The sequence below is a fragment of the Squalius cephalus genome (assembly GCF_949319135.1).
Source record: "Squalius cephalus genome assembly, chromosome: 4".
In the NCBI taxonomy this organism is placed as follows: Eukaryota; Metazoa; Chordata; class Actinopteri; order Cypriniformes; family Leuciscidae; genus Squalius; species Squalius cephalus.
The window spans coordinates 39,860,396-39,885,271 of NC_137125.1; the positions used below are offsets into that span (position 1 = coordinate 39,860,396).

The 24,876-nt window shown below is 39.2% G+C and overlaps 2 protein-coding genes across 2 annotated transcripts in view; both read right to left on the reverse strand.

The window, feature by feature from the left end:
• On the reverse strand, nucleotides 1-14,094 carry LOC307156682 (uncharacterized protein). Its single transcript, XM_079868160.1, has 5 exons — nucleotides 14,053-14,094; nucleotides 4,059-4,325; nucleotides 3,800-3,884; nucleotides 594-645; nucleotides 1-440 (listed from the first exon to the last, which is right to left on the reverse strand). Exons 1-5 carry the CDS (start codon nucleotides 14,066-14,068, stop codon nucleotides 120-122), a joined length of 741 nt encoding a protein of 246 aa, XP_079724286.1. The 5' UTR covers nucleotides 14,069-14,094; the 3' UTR covers nucleotides 1-119.
• Nucleotides 14,068-24,876, reverse strand: part of LOC307157691 (hemicentin-1-like) — a gene marked incomplete at its 3' end in the record, with an annotated part of 27,722 nt that continues 16,913 nt past the window's right edge. The window contains exons 13-17 of the mRNA XM_079869617.1: nucleotides 16,669-17,028; nucleotides 16,250-16,555; nucleotides 15,898-16,164; nucleotides 14,118-14,319; nucleotides 14,068-14,077 (exon numbers count right to left, since the gene is read on the reverse strand). Of these exons, the coding sequence (XP_079725743.1) occupies nucleotides 14,068-14,077; nucleotides 14,118-14,319; nucleotides 15,898-16,164; nucleotides 16,250-16,555; nucleotides 16,669-17,028 (1,145 nt within the window). The remainder of the gene's footprint in view (nucleotides 14,078-14,117; nucleotides 14,320-15,897; nucleotides 16,165-16,249; nucleotides 16,556-16,668; nucleotides 17,029-24,876) is intronic.

Below are 24,876 nucleotides of genomic sequence, written 5' to 3' on the forward strand. Positions count from 1 at the left end.
TGGTCTAATGCAATGACAAAATATATATATTTAAGTGTGGCTTCCATGTGCTCTAAAATCCCTATTTGAATGAATTAAGAATTTACTATATATTTATAAATATTGTATTTGATGCTTTCTTAGATAGATTCACCTTGCTTTACGTCCATATCTGCACTCCGTCTTGCTTTGTGAGGAACTTGGTAAATGGTATCATTATGTGGCATTGACGACACTTCTCTGATCTTTGCCTCGCTATCTGCTACGTTTCGACCGCAATATCGGACCACAGCATAGTCCTCAGTAAGTGAAGAGATGCCTCTAATGTCTTTTGACTTGGTGTTGTTAAAGTTAATGGTGGAATAATGTAGAGTTTCTGGATGATTTATTGTGGGGGCTTCATCTGATAACATAACTTTATTGACATAACAAGGCTCTTCCCCACTGTCCACTGAATCAGCCTAGTGGATGAACAAAGATGGAGAATCATTAGTAGAGAGCTTTTATGAAAAATAAACTTGGAGAGAGTAACTGTACGTAAAAGTGTTCTGGCGTACATGAGTTTGACACGTTTGAGAATTAATAGAATGTGTGTTTGATATACTGTAACATACCACATCAGTCTGAATGACTCCAGTTTTATCTCCCCTTTGAGTCCTGTAGCATCTACAGAAATAATCCATAATTAAAAACATAACTGCTTGCACCACATTCATTAGACATTTTTATTGTTCAGAAGTTTCTCTTTCATAGCTCAGGAGACTTAAAGGGAAAGGTCACCCAAAAATTAAATTACTCACCCTCATGTCGTTCCAAACCCGTAAGACTTTCTATCATCTTCGAAATCTTTTTGATGAAATCTGAGAGCTTTCTGTCCCTCCATTGGCAGCTACAGTGCTATGCATAAGTTTAGACACCCATGCTAAAGTTGACTAAAAAGAGGAATAAAAAATCATCTTTTGGAAATTGAACTTAATGCCTTAATTTAAAAAATTAGGAAAAATCCAACCTTTAAGGACACCAATTTTCTTTGTGAATGAATAATGTATCGTAAATAAATAAATGTTCTTCCTTAAAATACAGGGTGCATAAGTTTGGACGCCCCTATGTTAAATTCCCATAGAGGCAGGCAGATTTTTTATTTTTAAAGGCCAGTTACTTCATGGATCCAGGATACTATGCATCCTGATAAAGTCGGCCTCTGGAATTAAAATAGCCCCACATCATCACTAGCCTTCACCATACCTAGAGATTGGCATGGGGTACTTTCCATAAGATCATCTCTCAATGCAAATCAAACTAGCTATTAGGCTAACTGAAATAAAACCATGCCAATCTCTAGATATGGTGAAGGCTATGTGATGATGTGGGGCTATTTTAATTCCAAAGGCCAAGGGAACTTTATCAGGATGCATAGTATCCTGGATCCATGAAGTAACTGGCCTTTAAAAATAAAAATCTGCCTGCCTCTATGGGAATTTAACATAGGGCTGTCCAAACTTATGCACCCTGTATTTTAAGGAAGAACATTTATTTATTTACGATATATTATTCATTCACAAAGAAAATTGGTGTCCTTAAAGGTTGGATTTTTCCTAATTTTTTTAATTAAGGCATTAAGTTCAGTTTCCAAAAGATGATTTTTATACCTCTTTTTAGTCAACTTTAGTATGGGTGTCTAAACTTATGCATAGCACTGTATATGCAACTACCACTTTGACGCTTCAAAAAGCTCATAAACAGGTCGTAAAACTAATCCATATGAATTGAGCGGTTTAGTTTACATTTTCTGAAGAGACTTTATTGCTTTATATGATGAACAGATTCAATTTGGGCTTTTATTTACACATAAACAACGAAACCTGCTTAATGTGCTAGAACAAACCTCTTGCAGAAGCTCAAAAGTGCTATGTAACACGAGACTGAACCTCATTGGTTCTTGCGGAAGCTCAAACATACTGCGTAACATGAAAATTAACCTTATTGGTTCTTTGCGGAAGCTCAAACGTGCTGCGTAACACGAGACTTAACCTCATTGGTTCTTGCAGAAGCTGAAACATGCAGTGTAACACACGAGAATGAACCTCATTGGTTCTTTGCGGAAGCTCAAACATACTGCGTAACACGAGAATGAACCTCATTGGTTTTCACACATCAAGTGAACATGCTTGAGCTTCCGTTGATTGATGTTTATGTGAATAAAAGCCTAAATTAAATCTGTTCATCATATAAAGCAATCAAGTCTCTTCAGAATATTTGGACTAAACCGCTCAATTCATATGTATTAGTTTTACGATCTCTTTATGAACTTTTTGAAGCGTCAAAGTGTCAGTTGCGTAGCTGTCAGATCAAAAAGATCTTCATTTGTGTTCCGAAGATGAACCAAAGTATTACGGCTTTGGAACGACTGCATTTTCATTTTTGGGTTAACCATCCCTTTAAATGAAATATAATGTTACGTAGAACTCCATTAAGTATCACATTTGGCTCAGATGTTCCTCTTAAAATTCTGAAGATGAAATAAAAACACAAGAGGGTTTTTTTTCTGGGAAATCTCACCCCCTCTTGTGTTTCTAATTGTATTTAATTTATTTCATTGCTGTCTAAGAGAAACAATTGTGATATTAAAGAGATCACATTTGTGTGTTTTTTTTTCCTTAAAGCTACACTGTGTGATTTTTACCCCCATCTAGCGGTGAAATTGTATATGACTACCCAGAATATTAGTTTCTGTTCCTCTCAATTCCGAGGGCGTTTTAACTCCTACGGTGGCCGTATTATTCCAAGATTAACATGGCTTCCAGTTATCGACTTCGTCCATGACAATAATAAACAATACGTCTAAAATGAATAAAACTACAGGACAGATGTCAGGAGGTAAACGTCACCCTTGGAATCGGCTATCCCAGCATAATCAGATAAAGTAAAAAGCAATTAAAAATAACTAAAATTTACAGTGTCCTTTTTTTATATAGCTTAAAAAATTGCGCCTTTAAAACTATTCATTACCTGTGATCCGTCGCAGCACAGATTTATGTTACAAGGTAAACAATACTTTTTCACCATTGACGCGAGGATGAAGTTATACTAGAGGTTGTTCTGGCGTTATGCACAACCATATGCTATGGTTAGACAAGCAACTATAAAACTTCGAATTTACACAAATGAATTACAACAGGCTGAATTACCTGTCGAGAAGAAAGCAGGCAACCTCGGCGTCCGTTTTAAAATCTTTCTCCTCATGAGCTCTTTCCATCTGGGAAAAGTTACTCCAATATTGACTATGGTCTTGCTGATTTGTCTGTCGCGTTGACGTTTTAATTCTCTCTTTCAAATGTGAGTACACACACACACACACACACACACACACACACACACACACACACACACACACACACACACACACACACACACACACACACACACACACACACACACCATCTTTCAAATCTGCTGGCACTCGCGAGCTCGCGAGTAATCTCCCCCTCGCATTCGTCACGGTGTCACTGAGTAAAAAACGCAAAAGGCGAAGCTTGAATTTACAGGTATGTCCCTCTTTGGCTAATGTAGTTTCAAGATGGAGGGGCAACATGGCGACCGGCATTCGAACCCCTCACCCGTATGTACTTTCAATGGCAGATTATAAACTTAAGAGAATACTTTATTACTTGAAAGAAGTAAATATACATTAATGAGCACATATATTTTTGAAAGAACTAAGTGTTTTTTGCTAAGAATCAACTAAAAAAGTTACACAGTGTAGCTTTAAGGGAAAGATCATACTATCATGTTTACATCAGGCATCACAAAGTTTACTTACTTGTACAGCAGTGTTGTGACCCATAAGATGGACATAAATGTAGCCCCAGCAACGAATCCAACCAGGACGGCGTAAACGTTAAACTCTATTAAAGTGACAGTTCATGGAAACTTTTTTTATTCCAAAGAGCAACTGTATTGATATCAAACAAATATTTAACACAATGTATCTGAATAATTTCATTCATTAAAAAAGGCAGCAGGCAATAGCTGATTCATTGCCATATCAATGACTGAAATAGATTAAAGTTTAAATTTACGTGAAGCCTCTTGAGAGAAGAGATTCGGTTGTTTTCTTGCAGTGCCATGAGTGTTGTTACCGACACACTGCAGAGTGGATGTGTGTGAGAGTGACTGATGTAGAGTGATGGAGCTCCTCAAGCCTGTGCTGTTCAATCGCTCTTCACTGATGAACGTGTTTGAAGAGTTCGTGACAGGACGTCCAGACAGATGCCACTCCAGTTTAGGAGAGGGATTCCCATCACCCTCACAGAAATAGGTTGAGGAAGTGGAGATTTGAGGAGCATCTAATAGAGAGAAAGATCAAGAAAAGTCTGAGCATGAAAACTGGAACCTTTTCTTAGTAACTTTTCTATTGCAGTTCACATACAATCACTGAAGATGGCTTACATGTTACTGACTAATTTTATGGCTTACAGTTTTCAGACACTAGCTGAGATTTGCTTTTGTTTGTATTTGTTCCTGGTTCTATAGTAGATTTAACTTGACACTGGAGTATTAATAAAGGTTTTATTTATTCATTTTAGATGTTTTAGATAATGATATTGCTTTTTACCTGTTCAAAGATGATATTTAATTGCTTTTGAATTAATGCCATATATGCTTGCATGAAATGCTATGTTGTGCAAACGGCAACTCAGAATGATGTTGTTTGTGTGTCATTGAAACAAGATGAGATGAGAAGAAAATTGTGAAATTGTGCTTTACATTCATTAGCACTTTAGTTGAAACATATTCTATGCTAGTCGGTGTGTCCTTTTATCTTACACCTGTAGCCCAGTGGTAAATTTGGGTATTATAGTGTAGTAGAAACAGGGTAGGTTATGATTAATCTCTTACTCAAAAATGAGTCCCATGACTATTAAAAAAAAAGTAAACGTTTATTTACTTTAAATAAATAATAGGAAGCACTGATTTATAAAGGAGATCAATATTTGTGATTTTATTTCATGACACTGATTAAAATTAAAGTTTAAAGTTTATATTATTTAGCTAAATAATATTATCAGAGGTTTTATGCAGTAAGCGTTTTATTACTCTATTTTTATTGTTTTCATGTTATTATTTTTTATTGGTCATTTGAGTATTAACGCTGTATAGTCAGTGTTTGAGAAGGGATACACGTGACCGGAGGAGGAACCATGAGAGAGGGTGCGGGAAGTTTTTTTTTTTTTTTCTCGTCGGACTGGGGATGAGCACAGGTCGCTGGCGCGTTTGAGAAAAATATAACGCTAGAAAGAGTGAGTAAAGCTGTTGAAACTGAACTGAGTGTTCAAATACGAGGATCGCAGACTCTGGGTGTTTTTTGAGCGAGAAACGAAGCCGGAGACCCGTCGGACGGAGCGGGAGAGAAGCAGCGGAAGCGTGATCGGAGGTAGCCGAGATAGCTATAGTTAGCCATGGTGTGCGCTCATGTTGGCGGACATGTTGGTGAATCGCGCTGCACGTGAGCATCCGGACCGAATTTCCACGCTCTCAATGTGTTGCAAGTGTTTGTTCAGCGCACTCAATGTTTTGCAAGACCAACACAGGCCTGCAGCGTGTTTTTCCTTCGTTCAAAGCAGTACTGTGAGTAAACTGAAACGTGTGTGAATGTGTATGTGTGAGTGGGCCCACCATTGCATTTGATAAGACTTGTTTCAGGACACGTGGCAACGTTTTTTGTTTATTTTAAAGTTTTCTGTGTAATTTCAATTGTTAGGAAAGAGATAATAACTTTTAGATCAGTTATTCTGGTGTAACAAGTGTGATTGAAACTATTGAGGTTTCTAGCTAAATTTAACGAGGCTATCAGTTGAGTATTTGGGGAATTTTTTGGTTAGTCATTTTGTATATTTGTTGATATTTTGTTTTGGGGAAAACTTTTATATTCTAGTTGCCAAATTCGTTTATGTAAATAAACCAGGGCATTAACCCTTTGTTTTGCTAAACTAAAAACTATCTCTGGGTCTCATTATTTTAAATATTTTATTGTCAAAAGGTTTTACAACTTATTAGAAACTTATTAGGTGCACCTTCGTGGTATCCACCTGAACAACACCGAACCCAAGCACCCACCATTCTCATGTAAGTAACGCTCAGAGTGGCTGTACGGGTGCTACATAAATAAAATGGAGGCACCGCTGGGATCAATTTAGTTCCAAAGTAGTTTTAAATCAGATTTAACTTTAGTTTGACCCAGAGATTTAAATAGTTTGTTTAAAAAATTGTTTCAAACCAAAAGCTGGCTAGCTGTTAACATACATGTAAAACCATATTAAAGAGAATCTATGGTGAAGATTTTAACACTGTAAAAGTAGAGTTCTACTAAGCATTGTAAGTCAAGAAAACGCAAATTAAGCTTTATTTGTGTTAAAATACAACTAAAACCTACCAAATTTAGTTCTGACAAGTGATCACTGTAAGCGCACAACCTGTGGGGATGGCTCAGTTGAAGAACTGGTGTTTTGGAGAAGGCATAGACCCGGTGAAAGCCTTGCTAGTTAAAGATGTACCTCCGGAAACTGAAGTTGGTTTCATTGAAGAAACAATGCAGACTATAAAAGCACTTGGGAGAGTCAAGGTGAGAGGAAGAATGTATGATCCACAGTCTCAAAGTTTAACCGTGCTATGTGAGTGCAGGGAGAAGGTGAATACGGACGCCATTCCTCTTGATGTTGTTCCGGAGGGGTTTGCTATGACCTGGAGAATCTTTGGACCTTCTAGGCAGGATGAGGAACCCCAAGCTCAGGCCGCCTGTGATGGTCAAAATGTGCCGCTGCCAGATTCCAGTCTTCTCTCCCCACTTCAAGCATCCACTCCTGAAGCTATCATTCGAGCAGTTGGTGAGGTCCTGCAAATGACAAGCAAGCCCACACACGGGGACAACAATCTTTACAGAAGACTGCGCACTTTCTCAGGGGTCATGCCCACACCCCTGGGAGAAGAACAGTTGGAAAACTGGGTTGAACAAGCCAGACTTATGATTGAAGAATATGATCGCCCTGAAAGAGAAAAGAAAATGAGAATAATGGAAAGTGTAAAGGGTCCTGCACTCGAAATCCTCCAAGCTGTCCGTTTCAACAACCCATCTGCAACCTCTATGGACTACATTGACATTCTCGAGACCACCTTTGGCAACCCCGAGAGCGGTGAAGAACTTTACTTTGCCTTCAGAATGTTGTGTCAACACCCCAACGAGAAACTCTCTGAGTTCCTGAGACGCCTTGAGAGAGTCCTAAATAAAGTTGTCCAAAAGGGTGGACTCCAGACATCGGCGGCAGACAAAGCACGTCTTGACCAACTCATTAAAGGGGCCATCAGGTCTGACATGATGATACTAAATCTCGGATTGAGAGACCGCCGAGACAGTCCTCCTACTTTTCTGGAGCTGATGAATGAGATACGCCTGGAGGAGGAGCATGAAGCTTCACGTCGCAGACTCCATCCACCCAAAGCCGTCTACGCCAAAAGTGCTACTGTTACCTCTGACACAGAGTTAAACGAGTTGAAAGCCGAAATACACCAACTCCGAGCACAAGTAAGTGAACTCTCTACTCCCGCCGCCATGTCAAGTCACCTTTCGACGAGCACACTGCTTTCTGTCACTCCGGCGGCAGAGAACGCAGAAGACAAGAACGTGCAGGCTTTAAAGAAAGAGGTTGTCAAGCTCCGAAAGCAAGTCTCTGTCATGTCAGTCAAGCCAAAGTACAGTCTTGCTACTGAGCCCTGCCCACAAGAGACCCAGTCAAGACCCTGGCAGCCAAGACCTTCTACAGCTAGAGACCCAAGTGATTTCTTCTGCTATCGCTGCGGTGAAGACGGCCATTTTGCCAACAAGTGCACTTCTCCCGAGAACTATCCCAAAGTTATTCAGAAACTGCTGCAAGCTCAAAGAAAGTCCAAGCAGAACCGCCATTCTGATAACGAAACCAGAACCAAGACCACAAATACAAGTGTCAAGAGAAGTGCGGTAAACGTACAGAGCAACAGTTTGCCCGAGGGACTCGTGGGACCGCCCTCCACTGCTCAGGTCAGGATCAATGGCAATCCCTGTACAGCGCTGATGGACAGTGGATCTCAAGTTACCATCATTTTTGACAGCTGGTATGCCAAACACCTATCACACATCCAGTTAAACTCTGTGACCGGTCTAGCCATCTGGGGCCTAAGTGAGTCAGAGAGCAGTTACCCGTACAAAGGTTACATCCAGGTTGAGTTGGAGCTGCCACAAGAGTCTAAGTCCAACAAAGTCAAGTCTGTCCCTGTCCTGGCCCTGGTGTGCCCCGATCCACGTTGCTCCGAGACTATACCTGTCCTGATCGGCACAAACGTCAGGGGGGTGCAGCCTTTCAAGTCCAGAGCAAAGAAAGAAGACCTGGAGAACGTCAACTCAGTAAAAATCCAAGCTCAAGAGAAAAGACACTTACCCGTTCATGCGGGGATGACCAAAAAAGGCAACAAAGACTTGCCAGTGGCTGAAGTTAAGTGGTTTGGGCCTGGTCCTCTCAGCATTCCTCCTGGCACTGAATACGTTGCCATCTGCAAAGTTAAAGAAAAACAAGACATCGGAGACAGCATACTCATCATTGAACGAGCCCACTCACCTGCTCTTCCTCCAAGTGTACTTGTCCAGCCAACTGTGTTGTTCTCCAAGATGCTAGATCCAAACAACTTCCTGGTGCTCCTGCGTAATGAGTCTCTAAAGCAAACTGCCATTCCAATGGGCACCGTGATCGCTCACCTTCACGTCGTTGACATGGTGACAGATGCACCAAACGCTAAAGTCGAATCTGTTCCAGCTATGGATCCTTCTTTGTTTGACTTCAGTGAGTCACCCATCAGCAAAGAGTGGAAAGAGAGGCTGAGTCACAAGCTTGCCAAACACTCCCATGTGTTCTCTATTGAAGAATGGGATGTCGGTTTGGCTAAAGGGGTAGAACATCACATCCGTCTGAATGACAACACTCCCTTCAGAGAGAGATCTCGACGGATTGCCCCTGCTGATTTGGATGACCTTCGGCGTCACTTGCAAGGTTTGTTGGCGGCTGGGATTATACAAGAATCAAGAAGTCCATATGCTTCACCGATTGTCCTTGCACGTAAAAAGAATGGTCAACTTCGTATGTGCGTTGACTACCGCACCCTGAACCGGAGAACTACCCCAGATCAGTACACTGTACCACGTATCGACGACGCTCTCGATTGCTTGTCCGGCAGTAAGTGGTTTTCAGTGTTGGATTTGCGCAGTGGCTATTATCAAATCCCAATGGCAGAGGAGGACAAAGAAAAAACGGCTTTCATCTGTCCTTTGGGGTTCTTCCAATTTGAGCGGATGCCGCAGGGGATCACCGGGGCCCCTGCGACCTTCCAACGGCTCATGGAGAAGGCAGTCGGCGACATGCACATGCTTGAAGTCATCGTCTATCTAGATGACCTCATTGTTTTCGGTAAGACTCTGGGAGAGCATGAGCAAAGACTTCTCAAAGTCATCGCTCGTCTTGAAGAAGCTGGACTCAAGTTGTCCCTCGACAAGTGCCAGTTCTGTCGCTCGCAAGTCACCTATGTCGGGCACATCGTCTCTGAGAACGGCATCGCCACAGACCCAGACAAAGTTGAAGCAGTGACGCGGTGGAAGCAGCCAACCGACCTTCCCTCTCTGCAGTCATTCCTGGGGTTCTGCGGCTACTACCGCAGGTTTATAAAAAACTACTCCATCATCGTCCGACCACTTACAGAGCTGTGCAAAGGGTATCCTCCCACCCAAAAGAATCGAAAGTCTGCCTCTTCATCAGACAAGACCTACTATAAAGTCAATGAGCCTTTTGATGACCGGTGGGACCAGTCATGTTCAGAGGCATTCCAAAAGGTCATCCACTGCCTCACAAACGCACCAGTGCTGGCATTTTCCGACCCCACCAAGCCTTACATACTTCACATTGATGCCAGTTATCATGGGCTTGGCGCTGTACTCAACCAAGAGTACCCCGAGGGTTTGAGACCTGTGGCGTTCGCCAGTCGAAAGCTGAGTGCATCCGAAAAGAACTATCCAGTGCACCAGCTCGAATTTTTGGCACTTAAGTGGGCAGTGGTAGACAAGTTCCACGACTACTTATATGGAGCACAGTTTACCGTGAGAACTGATAACAACCCCCTAACTTATATTCTCACGACTGCCAAACTCAATGCGACAGGTCACCGCTGGCTCTCAGCACTCGCCACGTACCAATTTACACTGCAGTACCGGCCTGGCAGCAGCAACATCGACGCCGATGCCCTGTCACGTAACCCTCTTCCAACCACAGAAGAAGGCTGGCAAAACATACCGACTGAAAGTGTTCAAGCTCTGTGTAAGCAGATCAAGTGCTGTGAAACTCTGACAGAGTCCACAACTATTGCTGAGTCACTTGGAGTGTCACCTGATGGTATACCAGAGTGTTTCGTCTCCCCAGTTCGGCTGGATCGGGGATCTTTGAGTCAGCTCAGTCACAAAGACCTGGTCACCGCTCAAGATGTTGATTCCACTATCGCTCCAGTCAAACAGTCACTTCATGGTGGTCCATCATTCACCAGCCCCGACAATCCAACTTCTGTCCTGTTGAACAAAGAAGCAAGCAAGCTGTTCATTCAAAACAATCTGCTCTACAGAAAGGTTGAGAAACATGGAACTGAGGTAAAGCAGCTGGTACTGCCCAGAGAGTATGTCCCGATGGTCCTGAGATCTCTGCATGATGAGTCTGGTCACTTGGGCATGGACAAGACCATCGAACTTATCAGAAATCGGTTCTATTGGCCGAAGATGGGAGTTGAGGTTGAGCAGTACATCAAAAACTGCGGCAGATGCATCACTCGCAAAGCCCTTCCTCAGAGAGCTGCTCCCTTAAAACAGATCACCAGCCAAGGCCCTCTAGACCTCGTCTGTATCGATTTTCTGTCACTTGAGCCAGACTCCCAAGGTTTCGCCAACATCCTTGTAGTGACAGACCATTTTACTCGATACGCCCAAGCTTTTCCAGCCAAAGATCAGAAGGCGGTCACTGTTGCCAAGATACTGTGTGAGCGCTACTTTGTACACTACGGACTCCCTGCCCGCATACATTCGGATCAAGGCCGCGATTTTGAAAGCAAACTGATCCAAGACCTTCTGATGATGTTGGGTATACGCAAGTCAAGAACATCGCCTTACCACCCTCAGGGAGATCCGCAACCAGAAAGATTTAACCGTACACTATTGTCAATGCTTGGCACCCTTGATCCAAAGCAAAAACAAAAATGGAGTCAAAAGATCAGTCAGTTGGTCCACGCCTATAACTGTTCTCAAAACGATGCAACTGGTTATTCGCCCTACCTGCTAATGTTCGGCAGAGAAGCTCGCTTACCGGTAGACATCTGTTTTGGCGTGACTGAGGACAACCAAAAGACAAAGTCCTACCATCAGTATGTTGCTAAGCTCAAGCAAGATCTCCAAAGAGCCTACAGTCTTGCAACAGAATCGTCAGACAAGAACCACCAAAGAAACAAAAAAGCACACGACAAGCACGTCAAAGAACAAGTCCTTGACAAAGGCGACAGGGTGCTACTGAGAAACTTTGGGGTCACAGGCAAGCACAAATTGAAATGCAAGTGGCGATCCTCACCATATATTGTTATGGAGAAGCTACCCAACTTACCTGTCTACAAGATCAAGCCAGAGAGAGGCATGGGAGCAGAAAAGACTATTCATCGTAATCACCTGTTACCCATTGGTTATCTGGTGAGACTCCCTGTTGACGAAAGGGAAGTGGGGCCACAACGAAGACCTGTGACCAGAGCATTTCAGCAAAATACAAAAGAACCGGTACAGACAAACAACCACGATGAAGACGTGTCCTCAGAGTTAGAGTACGACGAAGTATACCTGCCAAGACCCATTGAGTTAGACTGGGACAAGTTGCTGACATGCCCAGAACTGTCCACAAAGCAATCCAAGCCCGTCGTCACTGAACCTGAAAGACAAGCTCACGACCCGGCAGAGATAGAGCCAGTGGTCAATGATCTTCCAAATCTGCCTCCCAACGCTGATCCAGAAGTCAACGTTCTAGAAGAGGGAGCAGACGTCAACCTCTATCCAGACACTCAAGCTGAGATTGAACAAGTTGAGCGTTCAAAAAGAGTCACCCGTCCAGTGGTCAAGCTGAGCTACGATGAACTCGGCAAGCCCTGTGAATACCCTGTGACAGTCCTAAGCCGTGGAGTGTTGGTGGGAAGTGGACTCTACGGAGATTCCAGAAGCAGTCTATGTCAAACTTTCTGGTGCCACCCCATGGCGTTGTGTTTCACTTGTTCAAATCTGGACTCTACCCTTGACATTAAAACTATTAGAGTACTCTAAGGTTTATTTTGATGAGGACATCAAAACTGTCTAGAAGGGGGAGGATGTAGCCCAGTGGTAAATTTGGGTATTATAGTGTAGTAGAAACAGGGTAGGTTATGATTAATCTCTTACTCAAAAATGAGTCCCATGACTATTAAAAAAAAAGTAAACGTTTATTTACTTTAAATAAATAATAGGAAGCACTGATTTATAAAGGAGATCAATATTTGTGATTTTATTTCATGACACTGATTAAAATTAAAGTTTAAAGTTTATATTATTTAGCTAAATAATATTATCAGAGGTTTTATGCAGTAAGCGTTTTATTACTCTATTTTTATTGTTTTCATGTTATTATTTTTTATTGGTCATTTGAGTATTAACGCTGTATAGTCAGTGTTTGAGAAGGGATACACGTGACCGGAGGAGGAACCATGAGAGAGGGTGCGGGAAGTTTTTTTTTTTTTTTCTCGTCGGACTGGGGATGAGCACAGGTCGCTGGCGCGTTTGAGAAAAATATAACGCTAGAAAGAGTGAGTAAAGCTGTTGAAACTGAACTGAGTGTTCAAATACGAGGATCGCAGACTCTGGGTGTTTTTTGAGCGAGAAACGAAGCCGGAGACCCGTCGGACGGAGCGGGAGAGAAGCAGCGGAAGCGTGATCGGAGGTAGCCGAGATAGCTATAGTTAGCCATGGTGTGCGCTCATGTTGGCGGACATGTTGGTGAATCGCGCTGCACGTGAGCATCCGGACCGAATTTCCACGCTCTCAATGTGTTGCAAGTGTTTGTTCAGCGCACTCAATGTTTTGCAAGACCAACACAGGCCTGCAGCGTGTTTTTCCTTCGTTCAAAGCAGTACTGTGAGTAAACTGAAACGTGTGTGAATGTGTATGTGTGAGTGGGCCCACCATTGCATTTGATAAGACTTGTTTCAGGACACGTGGCAACGTTTTTTGTTTATTTTAAAGTTTTCTGTGTAATTTCAATTGTTAGGAAAGAGATAATAACTTTTAGATCAGTTATTCTGGTGTAACAAGTGTGATTGAAACTATTGAGGTTTCTAGCTAAATTTAACGAGGCTATCAGTTGAGTATTTGGGGAATTTTTTGGTTAGTCATTTTGTATATTTGTTGATATTTTGTTTTGGGGAAAACTTTTATATTCTAGTTGCCAAATTCGTTTATGTAAATAAACCAGGGCATTAACCCTTTGTTTTGCTAAACTAAAAACTATCTCTGGGTCTCATTATTTTAAATATTTTATTGTCAAAAGGTTTTACAACTTATTAGAAACTTATTAGGTGCACCTTCGTGGTATCCACCTGAACAACACCGAACCCAAGCACCCACCATTCTCATGTAAGTAACGCTCAGAGTGGCTGTACGGGTGCTACACACCTTTAACCTGACTTGTATACTCAATTTAAAATCTTATAAATTTGTGTTATTCATTGACTTCTGGATAAGTGCAAATAAATAACGATTCACGAACATTAAAAAAAAATTAAACAAAGAAACAAACACCTCAAAACTTGACAGCCCCAGTGCACTGCTGTTGAATGAAAAAAACAGCCAGGGCATTCTGCTAAATAACTTTTTTTGTGTTCCATAGAAAACATAGTTAATGATGGAATAAAGTTTATTACTGATTGAAAGATTCTCTCTATTCCTTTATTACTCACACTGAATGTCCAGCATCACTGATGACTCATTGTAGCCGTGTTTGTTCTGAGCTTTACAGTGGTACCAGCCTCTCTGTGTCGGGTCAGTCCTGTTGAAGGTAAGAGTGTCTCCAGTCTGCAGCTGCTTCAACTCTCTTTCACTCTTTCTAGACCAGGTGTAGTTCAGCACTGCTGGATTTGCATCACTTCTGCAGGTCAGAGTCACAGAACTGCCCTCCAACACCGAGGCAGACGGAAGCACAGAAACTGATGTGTTTTTAGGGGGATCTGAGGGGAAACAAATACATTGCCACACAATACAATTTACAATAATATGATAGACACTGAAGATGGCTTACATATTAATGACTAATTTTATGGCTTACAGTTCACATTCAGACACTAGCTGAGATTTGTTTTTGTTTGTATTTGTTCCTGGCTCTATAGTACTTTTAACTTGACACTGGAGTACAAATAAAGGTTTTATTTATTCATTTTAGATGTTTTAGATTATGATATTGCTACTTACCTGTTCAAAGATGGTATTTATTTGCTTTTGAATTAATGTCATATATGCTTGCATGAAATGCTATACTGTGCAAACGGCGACTCAGAATGATGTTGCATTTTGTGTGTCATTGTAACAAGATGAGATGAGAAGAAAATTGTGAAAGTTGTAGTTCATGAACTGTTTGTAACCAACCACAAAAAGGTAAATGAGAAGATACACGTGGGCCAAGATAAGACAACTAAACAATAGTTGTGAACGTTGTAGTGCATGAACTGTTTGTAACCAACCACAAAAAGTTAATGAGAAGACAAACAGGAGTGAAGAGAGCAGACGAACACTTCAGTGAAGAAGAGGAAGAGTGCTAGAAGACAACAGCGTAAATAGACAGACAAAGGACATCCAGGGGATTAGACTGAGTCACAGAGATTGATACTCCAACAGCAGGAAGAATCATACAAGACATTGATCAATTCATGACAAATATGGAAGTGGAATTTCCCAAAAAGTAGTATAAAAGTCTGAGGAGTAAAAGGCCTCCTCAGATGCTGCCTGCATTAAGCGTGAAGTATGCCTGATACCCTAACAAGGGGCGCTTAACAGCATCTCCAATATTGCTGGTTAAAGGCTAGATTATAGAGCTTTTTAGCTTAAGCTGATTTTAAGTTTTATTTTATATTTAACTGCTTTGTATTGAAACCAATAAAATAATCATTTTGATTGTTATGATTGCCTCCTGTGAGACTTCATTTATAACTACGAACTGAGCCTAAAAAAAAGAACAACCACAAGGGAGTCTTCTACGTCATTCCTGAAGGACTTCAACCTCCTGGCGAGTGAGTTCTTTATGGATTAGGCTGAATTTGACTAACCTTACCCTATCTGAATAATCATAGGGTTAAAGGTGTAAGATAAAAGGTCACACGGACTAGCATAGAATATGCTTCAACTAAAGTGCTAATGAATGTAAAGCAAATCAGCAAGTAAAACAGACATTAAAATAGTCATTCCAAACTCATTTGATTTTCCCCCATGTAAGAGAAAAAGAAGCAGAATGTCCAGCCTGCACTTTTCCAGATAAACGTGAATAGGAACTGGGGCTGACAAAAATAAGGACTCGTACACTCTTTTTAAAATCTTATAACTTTGCGTTATTTATTAAGTGCAAATAAATAATGATTCACGAACATTACTTTTTTTTGTCTTTTTTAACTTGACAGCCCCAGTTCACTGCTGTTGAATGAAAAAAACAGCCAGGGCATTCTGCTAATTAACTTTTTTGTGTTCCATAGAAAGTTAATGATGGAATAAAGTTTTATTATTGGTTGAAAGGTTCTCTCTATTCCTTTATTACTCACATTGAATGTCCAGCATCACTGATGACTCATTGTAGCCGTGTTTGTTCTGAGCTTTACAGTGGTACCAGCCTCTCTGTGTCGGGTCAGTCCTGTCGAAGGTAAGAGTGTCTCCAGTCTGCAGCTGCTTCAACTCTCTTTCACTCTTTCTAGACCAGGTGTAGTTCAGCTCTGCTGGATTTGCATCACTTCTGCAGGTCAGAGTCACAGAACTGCCCTCCAACACCGAGGCAGACGGAAGCACAGAAACTGATGTGTTTTTAGGGGGATCTGAGGGGAAACAAATACATTGCCACACAATACAATTTACAATAATATGATTACCAAGTCAAAACTGATACAAAGCATCACTTACACTGAACATGTAATGTGATGTTGTCCTGTGCTGTTTTGTTCTTGTCCTGTAGCTGGTAGGTTATAGTGCAGGTGAAAGTGACTCTGTGGTGACGGTGAGTAGCAGTGAAGTTCAGATCAGAGATGAGGAGCTCCTGTTGTCTGCTGCTCTCACTGAGGGGGATTCTGGGAGTGAAGCTCCATGTGAGAGTTGGTGGAGGAGAGGAGCAGAGAGTCTCAGCAGAGCAGCGCAGACTCACAGAGCTCCCCTCCAACACCTCCTGATCCTGATCCTCATTCAGCTTCACTGTGGGTTTGGGGGGAGACTCTGAAATACACACAAATACAAGATTAAGTATACTGACAACAATGGCACGACAAATACATTTACAATATTCATCTAACACATTCATTTATTAATAAAAGACTCAAATCACTCACCAATGACATTTACAGTGGAAGTGTTTCCTTTGCTTTCTGTGTAGCTGTATTTCAGATCACCACTCTCAATCCTGAAGTGATATTTGCCATTATGATTTGAACTAACATTATTAAAGATAGTGGTGCAGTTCTTCTCATGTAGTTTTCCAGTTATTGCCCCTTTAAAGGGATTAGAATTGGGAACTCTAGAGTCAAACACATTTTTTCCATCTTTGAACCACTGTCCTATAGCAGCACTCTCATTGAGGTCTTTGTCAAATGATTCCTTAATATCAAATGTGCACTTTATAATCACACAGGATCCACTGAGAGCTTCAATCTTCTTTGGCAAACTGATGCTGAAATCTCTACAGCAAACGCCTAATAACACACAACACAAACTGTTAAAGCACACAAAAAAAATGTACAAGCACATTTCTAGCCATAAACACAAACCCTTTATTGACTATACATTTCAGTTTACAAATAGACCTAATTTACATTTCAGTTAAAATAATAAAAAATACATATATATTGCATTAAAAGCAGAGGAGAAAATAAATAAAAAAGCCTGTGTGGATTGATGACGAAAGATGATTTAGTACTGACTGAATCAACATCAGAATAATAAGTCAGAATACTTGATTTTAAACAAAATGTGACATATTTGATGTTCAACTTTCTTTATTTTTACATACTGTATATGAATTTGGTCTTTAGTACAGCTTGTATTAAAATAAGGTAATCAGATTGTTACTTTGCATCATGTTACATGTAACACAACAGACCTCTATTAAACAGGGGTGTAAATGTAGTGTCGTGAGAAACGGTGCTAAAGTTAAAGATTCTGTGTATTTTTAATAACTCAAAAGTCTAAGAATATAGCCAATAAATAAATAAATAAATACATATTAATAATTTAGTGAAAAAAAGTCAAAGTAAAAAGTAAGAAAGTGTCTATGTTTAATTTATTAAACATACAAGTAAGAAAGTGTCTATGTTTAATTTATTAAACATACAAGTAAAGAGTATTCCTTTCTTAGATTTTCAATTGACTTTTGAAAACAATTAAGAGACAGTATAGAGATTTTATCATTTTTTATATATTTTAGATTTAAGTCATGATGACTGACATAATGTACTTTATACTTTTAAGTCTACATGGTCTGTAATGGAGTAAAAAGTATTGCGTATTTCTTGTAAATGCAATTGAGTAATCGCAAGTATTCGATCTTAACAGAACCGCTATAGTATAAATAATCATAAGTACAGTAGTGCTCCTCAAATACTTTTCAACTATGCAATTAAACCATTTAGACACAACAGATTAAAATACACTGATCATATAAAAAAAACGCATTCATCATGATAAACATTTTAGCTGTTCACTTCATCTTACAAATGTCTCATTAAAGACATTGGTGAAGGTGAAGAAGAGATTCACATACCTTGTAAGAGAAAGACAAAAACACAGACTTTCTCAGCTACACCCATCTTGCCATTAAAAGAAGGTCAAACCCTAATAAAGGCCAAACATACACATTCATCACAAAAATGATACAAACATAAACAACATAATTTCAAAATTGTTATTCTGGAAAGATTTTAGGCAAACACATTTTTCTCATAATCATGAATCATCTGATATATAAATAATCTGTATTAAAAAACTGAAGTAAAAGCAGTTAAACTTTACTTGATGGTGGTCTCTATGGGACTGATTGCACAAAGAACACAAAAACTGTTTTATGGTATGATTTCTCAAGCAAAAAAGGTTGTTCTAACATCATTGCTTCATCGTGGCTAGTTGTGAGTGATATTGGAAAGTTGTCGCAAAAAGGATCTCAGATAAAGTAAATTGTACTATTACACAAATGAGTGAAGCAGTTGTGTATGTTTCCTACACCTAATTGTTAAATTAGAATAATATGTGTGAATACTGCCCGTAAACTCTTTTTTTTTATTTTTTAGAAAGGTTTATAAATATAAACTCTACAAAAAGCCCAGACATTCTTAAATGTCCCTGATAATTCTGTCCGGACTGCAGTGTGAATGTAAGAGGGTAAATACGGTGACCGGGAGTCCGGGACACTGGTTCACAAAACTGGTTTTGTCGTGGGAACGTGATAATATGTCGTGATCTCGAGATCATTCTGTTGAGGAAACGATATCATTATGTTGTGGCGCGTGGCCTCGAGATCCTATGAGGGAACGACATCTATTTTGAGTGGCCACGAGTTTAATGTGTAAACAAACCTGCATGACATAGCAACCTGGGATTATGAGAAATTGATATTTTTAATCATTTAATAGGCCTATTTTGTCAATTAAGAATGACAAAAAAAATAAGCAGAGACAGCAGCATTCAAATGAAGTTTGTTATTATCAATTAATGCTATGTAAGAACATACAATAATATAGGCCTATAATAACACATTTTATCTATCCCATCCCACATTCAGTCTTTTAAATCCATTCTTGTTTCTTTTTTATTTAATATTTATATATTAATTATAATATCTATTGTTTGTATATTTTTCATTGATATGCATTTGCCTTATTTTTCTCTATATCTTTTCATATCTCTTTACTACCTATAACATTTTGTATATTATGATACTTAAAGTATATGTTTTGTAAATATTGATCATGCCAATAAAGATTTTACTTTATGACTGTTTTTTTTTTGTTTTTTTTTTAGCTACGTACAATATCAGGAAAAAGAAGCATGGTTGTATCTCTTACAATGGAAAATTATAAGGACAAAAACAGAAAACAAATATCATTGATTTGTGTACATCAAAATAAGGAATAACACAGAAAAAAAGGAAAAGCACAATAATAAGGTTAAATACTATCTGTGAATAAATCGTCATAATGCATTAAAACATTTTTGTTATTTAAAGTCTAATGGCTGAAATAAAAGAGTTAAACTCGGCAAGATAAAGAGGAAAAATAAAGGTGCCATTTTTGCTTGTGAATAAATAATTTTGATAAAGATAAAGAAATTAACAACATATTCAAGGGACAACAGCTTTGGGGTCAGGTCAGAGGTCACTCTTCAGCTGGAACTAGACTTGCATACAGACATTACCGGAAGCCAGTTATTATACTTGGATATTTATAAGTATGTATGTATATGGATATTTTTAAACACATTGCTTCTGCTTCATTTCAAAAGGAAGTGTCAAAATCAAAGTTACCATTCAGTTCCATTATAAAGGAATTGGAAGAGCCAAGATATTTTTATATATAACTCTGATTGTGTTTGGCTGAAAGAAGTCATATACACCTTGAGGGTGAGTCAATTATGGGATCATTTTCATTTTGGGTGAACTATCCCTTTAAACTCGTGGCCACAAGTAAAATGTCATTCCCTCAACAGGATCTTCAGTACGACATAATGATTACCTTAAAGCTACACTGTGTAACTTTTTTAGTTGATTCTTAGCAAAAAACACTTAGTTCTTTCAAAAATATATGTGCTCATTAATGTATATTTACTTCTTTCAAGTAATAAAGTATTCTCTTAAGTTTATAATCTGCCATTGAAAGTACATACGGGTGAGGGGTTCGAATGCCGGTCGCCATGTTGCCCCTCCATCTTGAAACTACATTAGCCAAAGAGGGACATACCTGTAAATTCAAGCTTCGCCTTTTGCGTTTTTCACTCAGTGACACCGTGACGAATGCGAGGGGGAGATTACTCGCGAGCTCGCGAGTGCCAGCAGATTTGAAAGATAGTGTGGTGTGTGTGTGTGTGTGTTTGTGTGTGTGTGCGTGCGTGCGTGCGTGCGTACTCACATTTGAAAGAGAGAATTAAAACGTCAACGCGACAGACAAATCAGCAAGACCATAGTCAATATTGGAGTAACTTTTCCCAGATGGAAAGAGCTCATGAGGAGAAAAGATTTTAAAACGGACGCCGAGGTTGCCTGCTTTCTTCTCGACAGGTAATTCAGCCTGTTGTAATTCATTTGTGTAAATTCAAAGTTTTATAGTTGCTTGTCTAACCATAGCATATGGTTGTGCATAACGCCAGAACAACCTCTAGTATAACTTCATCCTCGCGTCAATGGTGAAAAAGTATTGTTTACCTTGTAACATAAATCTGTGCTGCGACGGATCACAGGTAATGAATAGTTTTAAAGGCGCAATTTTTTAAGCTATATAAAAAAAGGACACTGTAAATTTTAGTTATTTTTAATTGCTTTTACTTTGTACACATTGTAACGTTAGCCTAATCTGATTATGCTGGGATAGCCGATTCCAAGGGTGACGTTTACCTCCTGACATCTGTCCTGTAGTTTTATTCATTTTAGACGTATTGTTTATTATTGTCATGGACGAAGTCGATAACTGGAAGCCATGTTAATCTTGGAATAATACGGCCACCGTAGGAGTTAAAACGCCCTCGGAATTGAGAGGAACAGAAACTAATATTCACTGGGTAGTCATATACAATTTCACCGCTAGATGGGGGTAAAAATCACACAGTGTAGCTTTAAGAAAATCACCTTGTGGCCACGACATATCACATTTCCACTAGGTAACATGATGTTCCCACAAATTAATATCTCGTGGCCACGACATATTATCACGTTCTAATAAGTTTATATGTTGTGGCCACGACAAAACTAAGTGAAACGAACATAGTCGGTGACATCCGGTCATCGTAGGTGAAATAGTTTGTCAGCCTCATTCTAAAGGGGCGGTCACACTACATATTTCAGCTGTGTCCCAATGTGCATCAATAAGTTTATTTCTCTTGTGTTCAATGTGTTACAGAACCACACATGTAGCCTACCTATACTCAAACAAGTTCTTCAGTAAAATAAGAACCTATAGACACTGCTCAGTGCGTCTCTTCAATTAAGAGTCATCTCAGTTCTAACCGACTGCCTGCTGAATTTTGCATACAGAATAAAATAATCTGAAACTTCAGAATCAACACACCTGAAAATATCAACTGATATTATACTACTTACCCGAAAAGGCTGATAAAAAGTTTGAGAAATCCACTGAATATTGGTATTAAAGAGAACAAATTCACTGTTGTGAAGCTACTGACTGGAAGCTGCGGAAGATAACACAGTGCGGTCATGGTTAACTTATTAAACCTAATGCAAACATTGAACAGTCTTTCCATGACGGCAAGATTTATGTAGCCTAATGCAAATTGGCATACAATTAGCTTTTCTAAAATATTTGATAAAGTTCACAAGCAGTATGAGAATATGTTCAACTTGTTGCATATTTTTTTACTTATTTGAAAATGTCTGTCTCATTCAACCTATTTAGCACAATTTGACTTCCTAATGTTTTTTTTTTTTTTTTTTGCAAGTTTCAGGACCGCAGTCCTATAGGACCCTAGCTTTTGTTTGTTTGAATGTACTGGCAGTTTATACTATTTTAGAGCACAATTATTTTCAATTATGTATTTGTATACATTTTCAGGAATGATTTAGTTGTTTAATTATTTAAATTTAACTGATTATTGTCCCAACCAACTCCTAACCCTAACACAACTGCAACCCTGCAGCCCTATATTCTGGTATTAAGTTATTTTTCTTATTTTTATTTTTATTATTACTTATTTTTCAACTCGGAAGCAAGTTATTTTATGTGTACAGTATGTACGAAACTTCCTTTTCATTATAGGGCACTCCCTGGCACAGGGATTATTGGCACTCCCTGTGCCAATGCATTGACGAAGTCAACAGTTGTATGTGTCAAAACTTTCTTCAGTTAAACAAAGACAAAACTGAAGTCATTGCGTTTGGAAACAAAGATGAAGTTCTCAAGGTGAACGCATACCTTCACTCTAGGGGTCAAACAACTAAAAATCAAGTCAGGAATCTCGGTGTGTCCCTAGAGTCAGACCTTAGTTTCAGTAGTCATGTCAAAGCAATAACTAAATCAGCATACTATCATCTGAAAAATATTGCAAGAATTAGATGCTTTGTTTCCAGACAAGACTTAGAGAAACTTGTTCATGCTTTCATCACCAGCAGGGTGGATTACTGTAATGGACTCCTCACTGGCCTTCCCAAAAAGACCATAAGACAGTTGCAGCTCATACAGAACGCTGCCGCCAGGATTCTGAGCAGAACCAGAAAATATGAACATATCACACCAGTCCTCAGGTCTTTACACTGGCTCCCAGTTAAATTTAGGATTGATTTTAAAGTATTATTACTGGTATATAAATCATTCAATGGCCTAGGACCTCAATACATTGCAGATATGCTTACTGAATATAAACCCAACAGATCACTCAGATCACTAGGATCATATCAGCTAGAAATACCAAGGGTTCACTCTAAGCATGGCGAGTCTGCTTTTAGCTATTATGCCAGCCGCAGCTGGAACCAGCTTCCAGAGGAAATCAGACGTGCTCCTACAGTAGTCACATTCAAATCCAGACTCAAAACACTTCTGTTTAGCTGTGCATTTACTGAATGAGCACTGTGCCAATGCTCGTTCGACTGTTTGTTCTGTATTTTATTTTATTTTTCTAAACTGTTTTAATTATTCTTATTTCTTTTATTATTTTAATAAAATTCATTAAAATGTGCTATATAAATAAACTTGCCTTGCCTTGCCTATAGCCGAAGTCCGGCGTGATAATTCTCATCTGGCGTGTATCGAACTGTTTGCGCAACAAACTAATGTGTTTATCAGTATATTAAAAAATGTAAATAATATGAAAACAAATACCAGTTTACAACTTCAATAACCATAATGAACTGTTTTTGCACGGCTAAAATAACTGATGCCTGACACAGAAATTCTTGAACATTTAAATGTACAATGGCCGTGCAAAATAAGGTGGACAGATAATAAAAATGTAATCATTTCCATGGGTGTGGTCTTTGTATCTGTTTGTTTTATGTTTAATTCAGGTTTTCTCTCTTGGAGTAGCCTAATTGGCTAGGTGGCGTTGTCACAAAAAAAAAAAAAAAAAAAAAAACGGTCCTAGAAATGCGGTCCTAGGATGACAGTCCTGGAACTGCAGCCTCCAGTATTGCAGGAATTGTAATATTGTATACTATTATATATTGAACAAAACGTCCCTTTTTCAGGATAGTGTATTTTAAAGATAAATTTGAAAAATCCAAGAAGATGTAGGCCTATAGATTATCACTGAAAAAAGTTTAAAGCATTTGTGTTTTAAAAAAAAAAAAGTATTTCATGCTTGTTCAGTGAACCATGTGAGGAATAATGGACGATGGGCCATTGAATTATTAGAAAGTAATGCACACCCGAGGATAAATACATAGATGCCTCATTAGCTGTTGTTTTTATGGGCCGCTATGTAAGTCGTCCGGCATATTGGAACAATCAAAGCTGGTCCGTGAACATTCGAGAGTAAGTTCTTTGCTAAACTATCACAATGAAGGTGACAGCTAACACTTACATTAAAAAGTTACCATTAGTAAAATGAAAACATTAAAAAGTACCATAGAAATGCGATTCTTTATGGCATCATATTACCTTCATAGTTCTCTCTTCTGGTAGTGGATCAGACACCCGCGAGATCAAAGGCGGATATCGCCTCATCCAGGGTATTGCTAATGAACTGGATGTACTCATTTCTGTTGCTTTTAAATAAATATTATGAACAAGACACCAAAAGTAGGCCTACTTGTTATAAATTCCCATAGAGAGATAGCACAGTCAGACAGATTAGGAATATTCACACATAATTTATACACATAAAAACATGATATCAGAGTTTTAAAATCAAACATTTTAAAAGAGTACAAGAGTAAAAACAAGTTGCACAGCACAGTGGTTCATGAGCTCGTTGTCGCCTACTTAGGACCCGAAATAGATAAATAGTCTGCTTTTTAAAAGCATCAAATTAAACTACAGAAATAGCTACTTTAGATTATAAAAGTCAAATAACTGTATCTACATTACATTGATTGCTAGGCATAATAATAATAATAATAATAATCTTGATTAAAAACATGTTTACTTTCCTTCCTGAAAATCAGTGGGGGGGGGGGGGGGGAGGGGGGGGTTTGGTCATAAAATATACAATGTTGCTCACAGTAACAAAGTTCTCGTGTGAGCTCAAAAAGGCGATGTGAGTGTATGATATTGATGGCATCACCACAGCTCTTTTCTGACTTGTCAAACTGACAATGTTAAAACTGACCCTGTGTTACAACACTCCCCAGTCTCCCCCATATACATTTTAGGAAGCTCCAACTTTTTGTT

What these genes read in the sequence shown, in the direction of transcription:
- LOC307156682 (XM_079868160.1), bottom strand. An exon ending in CTTCTCTCAAGAGGCTTCAC is followed by an intron (nt 3,885 to 4,058) that starts GTAAATTTAAAC and finishes TCACTTTAATAG; the next exon opens with AGTTTAACGTTTACGCCGTC. An exon ending in GAGTCATTCAGACTGATGTG is followed by an intron (nt 441 to 593) that starts GTATGTTACAGT and finishes TTCATCCACTAG; the next exon opens with GCTGATTCAGTGGACAGTGG.